This window comes from Ixodes scapularis, unplaced genomic scaffold (assembly GCF_016920785.2).
Source record: "Ixodes scapularis isolate PalLabHiFi unplaced genomic scaffold, ASM1692078v2 ptg000972l_1__unscaffolded, whole genome shotgun sequence".
Taxonomy (NCBI): Eukaryota; Metazoa; Arthropoda; class Arachnida; order Ixodida; family Ixodidae; genus Ixodes; species Ixodes scapularis.
Window position 1 is genome coordinate 243102 of NW_024610076.1, and position 12256 is coordinate 255357.

The 12256-nt window shown below is 49.9% G+C and overlaps 1 protein-coding gene across 1 annotated transcript; it reads left to right on the forward strand.

Moving 5' to 3' along the window:
• Positions 1 to 253: 253 nt before the first annotated feature.
• LOC121046932 lies at positions 254 to 1154 on the forward strand. The gene has a single exon (XM_040501680.2). The coding sequence runs from the start codon at positions 293 to 295 to the stop codon at positions 1136 to 1138; it is 846 nt and encodes a 281-aa protein (XP_040357614.2). The 5' UTR covers positions 254 to 292; the 3' UTR covers positions 1139 to 1154.
• Positions 1155 to 12256: the final 11102 nt, after the last annotated feature.

Consider the following 12256-nt stretch of genomic DNA (forward strand, 5'->3'; position numbering starts at 1 on the left):
GAAAGAACAAGAGCAGGTCGAAGTCCTCATCAGAAAAATATACAAGATAGCGCTCGGGCTTCCGCAGAACGCCCCTACTGCAAAACTAGAACAAATGGGGGTGCACAACACCTTCCAGGAACACAAGGAAGCCCTACTGATGGCACAACGAAGCAGACTAAAGAAGAGCGGGACTGGCAGACAGCTTATACAAAAGCTCGGGTACGGCGACTGTACAGAAGTTATCCAAAATTCCAGGGAACTGAGCGCCGGAGTTAAGGGAACCTACATAGTTAGGCCCATACCGAAGCACATGAACCCCATCATGCACCGGGGAAGAAGAAGAGCAAGAGCGCAATACTATGAGCGTGAAGGCAAAGACAACGAGACATTCGTATACGTGGACGCAGGGGACTACCGCCGGGATGCCAAGGTAGCTGTGGCATTGGACCACGCATACGACGAGATATCCAGCTGCTCCATCAAGAACGCCAGCATGGAGGGGGCGGAAGAACACGCCATCGCCCTCGCCATGATCCACGGCTACAGGACAAAGAAATCCTACACGATCCTAACCGACTCACAAAATGCCTGCAGGAACTACCTGTGGGGTTTTATCAATAAGACATCAGCAGCAGCCCTAGAACGCGCCTGGAAGGAAGGCGTGATCCACAAAATCATTTGGATCCCAGGGCATGAGGGATTGACCGGTAACCTGATCGCAGACGCCGTCGCTCGAGCATACACCAACCGAGCGGCGGAAGAAGCGAGCGGGCCAACGGAACCAGTACCTCAAACCTACAGCAGCGTACTCAACTACTACAAAGCGGGGAGAATGAGTCTCCCACCCCCGCACCCCAAGCTCAGCAGAAACAAGGCCGTCAGGTGGCGACAGCTGCAGGCGGGAACCTTCCCCAGCTTGCTACGCTTCCACCACATAAGCCCGGAAACATACTCGGACAGGTGTCCCTGGTGCCAAGCCAGGGCGACCCTCTACCACTCCACGTGGGAATGCACCCGAAACCCCACACTTCCTACGGTACAAGACAACAGTCGGCAGCAGTGGGAGGCCAAGCTAGCGTGCAGCGACCTGGAAAATCAGGAATTCCTGATTGAAAGGGCCTGCAAGGCGGCGGAAGCCAACGGCATCCTGGACTAGGGAAAACCGACCACTAGCTTTTTCTTTTTTTTTTTTTTTTTTAGCCCAATAAACGTTTTCTGATCTGATCAGGGGGTTGAAACGTAAAAATATTTGTTTTAACATTTATTTAATTCTTTGCAATGAAGTATCTTGGTTGTTTACTAAACTGAACCTTGGCCTGGCTCAGCTTCGTTGTGTACTAAACTGTAGCTTGGCCTGTCTCAGCTTGGTTTATTTCAACGTGGCGGCGACAATCGTTGCGTGCTGTGTCGTGATCAACCTATTTCCTGTGCATTGGTCACCCTGTTAGCCACCTTCTGCAATCCACATCAGACGCAAGCATGCTGTCGGAGTATTGTGTGCCCGCCGGAAAGAATATACACTCTTCTCGGCAGCAAAGCTGCTACTAGGGATCGTGGCTTGGATCGTGGGTTGGATGTCGTCGGCTCCCACGAATCGCGTTTGCGAGCCTCGCGTCGTTTGCTTGGTTCCTTTACGTTTCCGGCGATGAATCCTCCAGCCTTGGCCTTGGCCTCATTTCTACAGGACCTAGCTGGTGAAAAACAATCTACGACAACGCGGCGTCTTTGAAATGCGATTGCTACGATCAGTGGCTGTTAAAAAGCTCTGTGTGTGTGTGTAGGCGTTGTAAAGAGAGCTCTTCGGTGTGAGCGCTCTTACCTTCACAGTGTGCAAACACTTCGAATGGTTATTCAACAGGCGGCGCTGCGAGACGTGAGCCTTCGGCGTTGCTGCAACTCGCAGTGTGGTGGTGTGGTTCTCAAAATCGGCACTTATAACCATTTTCATACATAGCGTGCAAAGCCGTCAAAGGTACTGAAGTGGTGCGCATGAAAATACAGAAAACAAAATGTGTTCCTCGGCGCGTTTCGTGGACGAGTGGTAGCGCTGCTCTGGCAATACCGACGTCTCGGCGGCAGTGGTTCAAACCCACTAGACGCGCAGTTTTTTTTTCTTTTTTAGACATATTTCTTGTGCAAGATTGTGCGCATTGCCGAACTGCATATTTCATTTCCTCCTTTCTTTTTGCTTTTTATTTATAAGTCGCCGAAAGGCCACATTTCTACCATCTGCTCTGCCGCTTTGCAAGTGTTATTTGCCTCCAGCACCGAGTTATATTTTTCTTTCGTGCAGCGTGGAATCAGGAATCTCCCTGATAGCAGCCTTACCCCAAAATTTATAATAGGACGTTAATCGACAATAGTTGTGGACTGAACAGTTTTTTTGAAATAGCTGTCAAAGAGAGGAATCCCCCTCTCGGGGTACTTGCGATGCACCTTCAGGCGAATGGTGTTGTGTGTGAATTCGGCATGCTTCACAGTCCCCGTGCTCGAAACTTCTACATGGCGAGGTCTTCGCTTCGGGGACGCCAGCTTGCCAGATAGACACTGCGCCTTGTACTTCGCGACAGTATGGGCGCACACTCCGGTGTTGTTACTGACCGTCTCCAGGACTTCACGACCGACATCTTCGGGAAACGCGCTCTTGTACTCGCGTACACGTTGGCGATCACCTGCTTGCACTCTTTCGAGGTCTGCGCACAACAAATCTTCGAAAATATCCGAGCAGGAGAGGTACTTGAGCTTGTTGCATAAGACGCCATCTTCTCAAAACCAGCCAGTGCCACACAACGCGAAAACCCGCAGCGGCTGTTGCACGGACGAAAACGAAAACAATTTAAAGTAGTTTACATTATCTTTTTCTTTTTATTGAAAAAAATTTGTGCTCCGTCGAAATCATAACACCACTATCAGTTGCTAGCTCCAAGGAGGCATATTTTTCGACTTTTTTATAAGTGTTTTCGCAGGGGACGCACTATTTTATGGGGTGAACGTAGACACGGTCGGCGATGCAAACCGGTGCGCTAGCTTTGACTGCGTTGCATGCTACGTTTGAAACGGAGTATAGTCTTGAATAAGCTGCTGCACCTTCACTCACTCCCAAAGACGCACGCCGTGACAGTTCCAGAAATATGTAAAATGCAGCCGCAGGATTCGGTTTCGAATAATATGCAAGACGCGAAACTTGTGGAATCCCGTATAAAACGAATTCTCAAAACGAGTACTCGCAGGTATAGCTAGGGTGTGTATTTTCCGGTTTTCACCGAAAAACACCGATAAACATCCGTCGGTGACGAAAATATAAAATCGGTTAAAACCGAAAAACACCGGTGGTTGGATATTTTCGCCCAGGTTAAAACCGAAAAACACCGGTCGTTGCTAGTTTCCGACTTAGCGAAACCCTTTCCCCGTAGAGGTTCGTCAAACGTGTTATCTCGTGCATCCTGCATTCTGCCAGTGTTTATACATGGCTTGCAGGTGGCGTCAGTCCGCCCTCCTTTCTGGGGGTCAAAAGCGTCTAGTGAACGCAGTGGAAGCTAAGCTCTCATACGCCTGTCACCTATTGTGTCTCCCATGGCCCCATTTTGTGGAAAAACTAACGCAGTGGGGCGTAGGCTCTCACGTGCCTTTTCCTCATTGTGTCTGGCCAAGTGATGTCGGTTCAAGCCATGTATTCAGAGGTTGCTCTGGTTCCTGGAAGACACTGCCAACGTCCGTGTCGTACAGGAGCGTGCGTTTTCATAATTGCGGGTTGCGAACCACAAGGAAAGTGCTGCCATGACGGCAGCACGTTCCTTGCGTGTAGATGCAAGCATGAAAGTATGCTTGCATCTACTATGATAACCAAGTGTGAGAATTAGTTGCTTCCTAGAGAAGAAGTGTATGAACTATGTGAATAAAATTGGAACTCTTTGTCTGTGATCAATCGCCTTTTTTTTCACCGATAATCACCGATTTTAGCCTCGTCGTAACACGTTCCACCGAAATACACCGGTGTTTTGAAAATAAATAAACACCGAAAAACATCCGCCGATTTTTCTCACAAATAAACACCGGAGAGTACACACCCTAGGTATAGCTATGTGGAAAGATGCCCGCTTCTTACAGAGCGAACCCAGGTTCGATGCAAAAAATAAACGTTTTTTTTTTTGTTTTGTTTTTTGTACAATTATTCTTGAGAAAAATGAATGTCGACGGAACTTTGTGCATTCTTTCTTTTTTCCTTTCCTTTTTAATTTTTTTTGCACAATTATTATTGAAAAACAAAATGTCGACAAAGCTTTGAACTAAATGGTGTCGGACTCCCTTCCTAGAGGTGCATAGCGAAACAGCGAAGCTTGGGTTGCCGGCTGGACGCCCCGAAGCAGCATTCATACTGTTTTTTTTTTTTCGGTATGGCAAATGCTGCTGACCTGTGACTCCCGTTGAGAAGGGGAAAAGTCAAAACAGAGTGGCACGAAAAATTGACTCTCTAAGAGAGTCGTGAAGTGTCAAAGAGAGCCATGGAAGCAGTGAGTCCCTTTGGACTCCTTTTTTTTTAAGAGTGTAAGACAAACTAAACGTCTAATGGGGCGAACTTGTGCCTGAAAATAAAAGGAGACAGAAGATAACGAGAGAGCGTCGCTGGTGTTGATAACGGCGTAACAGCAGGATCAAACGCTGAGGCGAGACTGACTGTGGCTCGCCACGCGGAGCCCCTTATATACATGCGTGGACTTCTGGAATAATCGGCGTAGGAGGTTCGACGCGCAGAACATTCGGACCTCGAACAAGCAACAGGATTCTCGAATTTACCAGAACACTAAATTGCAGGAATAAACAAAAGATGCGTCGCTGCCAGGAATCGAGCCCTGACTTTTCGCGTACGAGACAGGCACAATAACCGTTAGGCCAAGCGCGCGCTGCCTACCTCCCCAGCTGCGCGCGCGGCATTACTTCCCCCTTTAAAAAGTGCATCGCCCCGATGCAACACAAAACAAAACAAAGCAACTTAAAATAAAGGTAAACTAAAAAAAAGTGAAAGCCGTTTACAAATCCCTGTAACGCGAATTGGAGCGCAGCTCTTGAGGAGGAGGAGTGAAGGGTACTGAGGGGAGGGTAGGCCCCTCCTCCTCCCCTCATTCTTTAATATGCTCCGGGGGGGCGGTCACGTGACCTCGGGGGGAGGGGGGTGTCACGTGACTTCGGGGAGGGGGGTCACGTGACCTCGGGGGGTCACGTGACCTCAGAGGGGTCACGTGACCTCAGAGGGGTCACGTGACCTGGGGTCACGTGGGGGTCACCTTGGGGTCACGTGACCTTGAGATGACCTTGGGAGGGGTCACGTGACCTTGGGGGTCACGTGACTTGGGGGTCACGTGACCTCAGAGGGGTCACGTGACTTGGGGGTCACGTGACCTTCAAAGGGTCACGTGGGGTCTTGGGGTCACGTGACCTTGAGATGACCTTGGAAGGGGTCACGTTACCTCGAGGGGTCACGTGACCTTGGGAGTCACGTGGGGTCACGTGACCTTGAGATGACCTTGGGAGGGGTCACGTGACCTTGGGGGTCGCGTGACCTTGGGATGACCTTGGTTACGCCGACGGCGACGCCGACGGCGACGGCGACGGCGACGCCGCTCAAGCCGGGAACGGGCCCCTAAGAGCTGCGCTCTAAAAGGCATTTGGAACACATAAGGTCCACAGTCCTATCGAGCGTAGTACGGCTTCAGGCGCATGACGTGTACCACTTCAGGCTGTGGTGGGCGGCGTGATGATGTTCTTGTTCCGTCCGGCATCACCTCGTAGTTTAGATCTCCAAGTCGACGAAGTACTTTGCAGGGTCCGAAATACCGTTTCAGGAGTTTCTCGCTGAAACTCCGGCGGCCTAATCGGTGTCCAGAACCATACCCTATCTCCTGGGTGAAGTGGACGTCCCGACGACGAAGGTTGTACCGGGTAGCGTCGACATGTTGTTGATCTTGAGCTCGGAGTCGGGCGAGCTGGTGAACTTCTTCGGCTCGTTGAGCAACCACCTAGGCGTCGGGGCTCCCATCGTCAGCTGGCTCGTGGGGTAGCATCGCGTCGACCATGATCGCTACTTTCCTGCCATGAATTAGCTGAAACGGGGTTACTCCTGTGGTCTCTTGCACCGCCGTGTTGTAAGCAAACGTGACGTAGGGTAACACCTCGTCCCAAGTTTTGTGCTCTACGTCGACATACATAGAGGTCATGTCGGCGATTGTCTTGTTTAGCCGATCTTTTAGTCCATTTGTCTGCAAGTGGTACGCAGTGGTTCGACGGTGGCCGGTGCCGCTGAGGCGAAGGATTTTTTGCGTCAACTGGGCCATAAATGATGATCCACGGTGGTGATGAGGACTTCGGGGCGCCGTTCCGGAGGACAATGAAGTCGATCAATAACTTGGCCACTTCAACAGTCGTACCTGATGGAAGGGCTTTCGTCGCGGTGTACCGTGTGAGACAATTTGTGGCGACGATAATCCAGTGGTTTCCCGACGTTGACGGCGGAAAAGGGCGAAGCAAATTCATTCCGATTTGCTGAAACGGCGTGGACGGGTAAGAAGTCGGATGCAAAATTCCTGACGGCTTCGTCGGCGGTTTCTTGCGTCGCTGACACTCGTGGCATAATCTAGTGTAGAGGTGAACGGTCTTCGCTAGCCTTGTCCAGTAGTACTTTTCTCGAATCCTGGCGAGGTTCTTGCTGTAGCCAAGTTGTCCAGCCATTGGGTCGTCGTGGCATCCTTGGAACATTTCTTCTCGAAGACTAGAAGGAATAACCAAGAGCCATGCTGTGCTGTTCACGAAATTGTTTTTGTACAGCACTCCTTGCCGTATGGAGAAGGTAGGCAGGATTCACAGGAAAGCATGCGGAACCGCACTCGCTTGTACCTCTAGGTGCTCGATGAGCACTCGCAGTCCAGGATCGTCTCGTTGGAGTTCTGCCATGTCGCTGACATCCAGAGAACGAGGAAACACTCATCGTCGTCGTCTTCGATGCAAGCAGGACCGGCCTCGACTGGGGCCCTTGACAGGCAGTCGGCGTCATTGTTCTTCCGGCCGGACTTGTACACCACGGTCATGTCGAACTCCTGCAGTCGTAGGCTCCGCCGCGTGAGGCGTCCGGAGGGGTCCTTCACGATGGCCAGCTAGCAGAGCGAGTGGTAGTCCGTGACGACGCGAAAAGGACTTCTGTACAAATAAGGGCGAAACTTTGTTATTGCCCAGACGACAGCAAGGCACTCCTTCTCAGCCGTTGAGTAGTTCGTCTCCGCCTTGGACAGCGTCCGACTCGCGTATGCGATGACTCGCTCGGCCCAGTCTTGTATTTGGACTAGTACCGCGCAAAGTCCGGTGTTACTGGCGTCCGTGTGGATCTCTGTTTCAGCGAACCGGTCGAAATGGCCAAGAATCGGGAACGTCTGGAGTCTTCGTTTGAGCTCATTCAGGATCCTGTGCCTGGGTGCGCGGCTGGTCCGAGTTGTAGGTTCCTCATAGAGTGGTCGTTTCACCGGGCTTAAATTTGACTTGCACTGCGGGCCCTTGGAGGGGAACGCTGCACGGCCATGCGGTACCCCGCACCTCTACCATAATGCCACGAATGAAAAATGATGAGGCAACTAAACAAAGACAATCTAAACGTTTAATGGGGCGAAGTTCTGCCCAAAAATAAAAGGAGACAGAAGATAATGAGAGAGCGTCCCGGGCGTCGATAGCGGCGTAACAGCATGATCGAACACTGACGCGAGACTGACTGCGGCTCGCCACGCGGAGCCTTTTATGTATATGCGTGGGCTTCTAAAATAATCGGCGTAGAAGGTTCGACACTCAGAACATTCGGACGTCGAACAAAAAACAGGATTCTCGAATTTACCAGGACACTAAATTGCAAGAATAAACAAAAGATGCGTCGCTCCCAGGAATCGAACTCTGGCTTTCCTAAAGTTGAGGCTTGGGCGAGGTGGTAGATTCTTCGGAATTAAAAACAGCGAGAAAACACGAGGATCAGACAATTAGGTAACACGGACGCAGCGCTGACTTAGAACTGATTTTATTGATCGCAAAATCGCAACATATACTTGCGTTGTCACGAACAAAAGAGAAGAAAGAATTCAGCCCTCGTGATACATCACGAATAAAAGATAAAAACCAATATAAAAAGGCGCCATGATACAGCCGTACAGAGCACGTGCTAAGAACAAGCAACTAGTAGGGTGCCTTCATGTGCGCTTTGCTTGGGGTGATGACATCTGGCCATTTTGTTTCGAACGTTTATTTTTATTTTTTGTTCTGAAGCGCGTGAAAGAGCGTGTCCCTGCACGCGCTCGTGGCGCTGACTGTGTTACGGCGACATTTTGTTTCCTGCGATTTCTTGGTATTTTTCCTGTGAGCGCGTGCTGTCGGCATCGGGTACTACAAACGATGGCATCACCCTAAACAGAAGGGCATTGAGGCACACTAGCAACTAGGGAACAAGAAAATTCATCTCTTTGCCTGATAGGGCCACAAAGGACTGCTTACACATGCTGCGTCCAACCATGCTATCTCAACCGCCTTCAAAATGTCCCAAGTAAGCTGGTCCCTATGACACTTAACAACCTCACACCGTAGGAAGTCGGGTAGGCAACCACAGTCGCGGCAATCAATGCCCAGATGACCAGACACGGTTGTGGAGACACTTTAAGCGTGCTCTCTTAACCTGTCATTGAGACAGCGGCCCGCCTGGCGTACGTAGCGCTTGACACACGTCAGAGGGAGAGAATAAACCACCCCCTCAGAGCACGAGACGAAGCGATCTCGGTGCCTCGTATTGCAAGCCGTGGCCGCCCTCCAAGAGGGGTTAACAACTCTGCACAACCTTGAAAGCTTGTCCGGAGCAGATAATAAAACGTCGAAGTCACACCTGCCCGCAATGCGTTTTAGGTTGTGGGCCAAGCCGTGTATGTAGGGAATGACTACAAACTTTCTTCCTTCCGTTTCCTTTCTGTTATTGGCCTCGTCTTCACTCGCCATGGGCCTGCTCTTGATATCTTTCAGAAAAGACTCGGCGACCATGGTTAACACGTGGGAGGGAAAACCAGCATCTGCGAGGCGTTCAGTTTGCCTGTCAAAGCTATGTTTAATTTTATGATAACAAGACCTACGCAGCGCATGTGTATAGCAAGTCCTCGCAATCGCCCGCTTGACAATTTTTGAGTGAGCGGACTCGAATGGTTTTCCAGCACGGGGCTCATAGCTGCATTAAACATGGCCTGGACAAATAGTTGAATTCAAATCCAAGAATCGGATACATACTGCTTCAGGCACCTCATGAGTCAGACCAAGTGGCGAAAGGCAATCCCTAAAAATGCCTAAAACTTGAGTCATTAGAGAGTTTTAGAATAACGTATGCAATTTTAGCGCATGCTAGCGCTAAATTTAGCGCTCCCATTAGCGCACGCGACGCGAGAGAGTTTTAGAATAGCGTTTCTCCGGCGCGACGCAAAAGCCCAAGCATCTCGCGCTTGCGACGCCACCAAGATACAGTCACAATTTTTATTTCACACACGAAGTGGTGTAACTTTAGAAAAAAAAAACAAGATTTTGGTTCGGAGAAACGTTTTACATTTGTCTTATCATGAGAATGCGAAGCGAGCGGTTGACCGGTCGTGTCCGCTTGCCTCGCCACGGCAAAGGAAATGTTCGCGCGTCGCAAGCATCAAGTTGCCGGTGATCGTTGCCAAACCGAGTACAATGTCGTCCCGTATTTTCACAGTCGCGAGGATGCCGCCGACGTCGCACTCATGAAGCCGCCAAAGCGGCCGCAGCCATGGTCCTGGGAGCCGCCATTTTTTTAACTGTGCTCGTCTTGGCTTTAGCCAACTTCTCATCACGAATCCTCGTTGGAGAAGCGCAAAAACTTTTTGCGTACGCACGCCATTTCCGAGAAATAGCTCACGCTAAAATTGCGCACGTAAAGCGCAAAAGCTGGTTTGGGTTCGGAGCATGCGCAGTGGCGACAACGCTATTCTTTCCGTACGCAAAACTTTAGCGTGCGCTATTCTAAAACTCCCTATTGACGAAAGAAAGGATAAGGCATCGGCACTTAACAAAACCAGAAAATCATCAACATACGGAAGAGCTTTGCAACTTTGGTTTCCCCAAACCGTTCAAAGATGGTGCGATCAAGGCTCGCTAAAAACAAGTCGCTAACCACGGGGGCAAGGCAAGAACCAATTCGCAAAGGTCGACCTCAGATACTTGCCAAGGAGCTTCATGAAGCCTTCAACTAAAAGTATTGCATTTTTGCAATGCCCCCGTGCTTAGCGACTTGTTTTTAGCGAGCTTTGACCGCACCATCTTTGAACGACTTCGGGAAACCAAAGTTGCGAAGGTCTTCCGGTATGTAGATGATTTTCTACTTTTGTTAGGTGCCGATGGCTTATCCTTCTTTCATCAATCACTAAAGTTTTAGGAATTTTAGTCGTTGCCTTTCGCCACTTATTCTGACTCATGAGGTTCCTGAGGCAGGATGTATCCGATTCTTGTATTTGAATTTAACTATTTGTCCAGGCCATGTTTATTGGAGCTATGAACCCCGTGCTAGAAAACCACCGTTGCCTATTCGATTCCGCTCACTCAAAAATTGTCAAGCGGGCGATTGCGAGGACTTGCTATACACATATGCGCTGCGTAGGTCTTATCATAAAATTAAACATTGCTTTGACGGGCAAACTGAACGCCTCACAGATGCTGGTTTTCCCTCCCACGTGTTAACGACGGTCGCCGAGTCTGTGCTGAAAACTATCGAGATCAAGCCTATGACAAGTGAAGACGAGGCCAACCACAGAAAAAGAACGGAAAGAAGAAAGTTTGTAGTCATTCCCAAAATACACGGCTTGGCCCACAACCTAAAACGCATTGCGGGCAGGTGTGACTTCGACACTTTATTATCTGCTCCGGACAAGTTTTCAAGGTTGTGGAAAGTTGTTAACCCTTCTTGGAGGGCGGCCACGGCTTGCAGTACGAGGCACCGAAATCGCTTCGTCTCGTGTTCTGAGGGGGTGGTTTAGTTTCTCCCTCTGACGTGTGTCAAGCGCTACGTACGCCAGGCGGGCCGCTGTCTCAATGACAGTTTAAGAGAGCACGCCTACACTGTCTCCACAACCGTGTCTGGTCATCTGGGCATTCATTGCTGCGAGATTAGTTGCCTACCCGACTTCCAACGGCGTGAGGTTGTTAAGCGTCATAGGGACCAGCTTACTCGTGAAATTCTGGAGGCTCTTGAGATAGCGAGGCTGGGCGCAGCATGTGTAACCAGTCCTTCTGCGGCCCTATCAGGCAAAGAGATGAATTTTCTAATTCCCTGACTTGCTCGTTCTTTTAAGGATTGCTCTTTACGGCTGTGTCATGGCGCCTTTTTATTTTTTGTTGGCGTTGTTTCACCTGGGCTGAGTTCTTTCTTCTCTTTTGTTTGTGACAACGCAAGTCTATATTGCGATTTTGCAATCAATAAACTCAGTTGCAAGTCAACGCTGCGTCCGTGTTACCTCTTTGCCTGGTCCGCTTCTTTTTGTGCTGTTTTTAATTAAGAACTGGCTTTTCGCGTGCGAGACAGGCACAATAAATGTTAGGCCACGCGCGCGCTCCCTACTTGGCCAGCTGCGCGCGTGGCTTAACGGTTATTGTGCCTGTCTCCCACGCGAAAAGCCAGTTCTTAATTAAAAACAGCACGAAAAGAAGCGGACCAGGCAAAGAGGTAACACGGACGCAGCGCTCCGCGCGCGCAATATGTTCATGTACAAACGAACGTTCGCACACAACTAAATAGGGCGACCGGTGACCGAGATGAGGTAGCCCACCTCAGCTCTGGGAGCACGTGCAGCAAAAACTCGTGCTGCAGAAATCATGGATCCTAGGTTCAATTCGCACCCATGTCTGTTTCGATTTATATGAGCATCGTACCGACGTGCAATGGTGTATCAATACTGTGTGGTACACATTAAAGACCCCAAGCAAGCCTTTCTACCGCACGGACGAAATTACTTATCTAGAGCTGAGACACCGGACACCCATTAAGTATGACTAACTTCCGGCTGTATGAACACAGATACAACTTAATTACTACTACTTCTATAAAATATAATGTGCTCACATGTTATGACCTACGTAATGGATCGCGGAAATTCGCATGCGACAGGAGTTAAGAATGCGGACCTTTCACGAAATGCATTCCGTTTTTGTGTTGCGCGAATGTGTGCGCGCGTGTGCATTGGCCTATTCGTAGCACTTGCGTTAG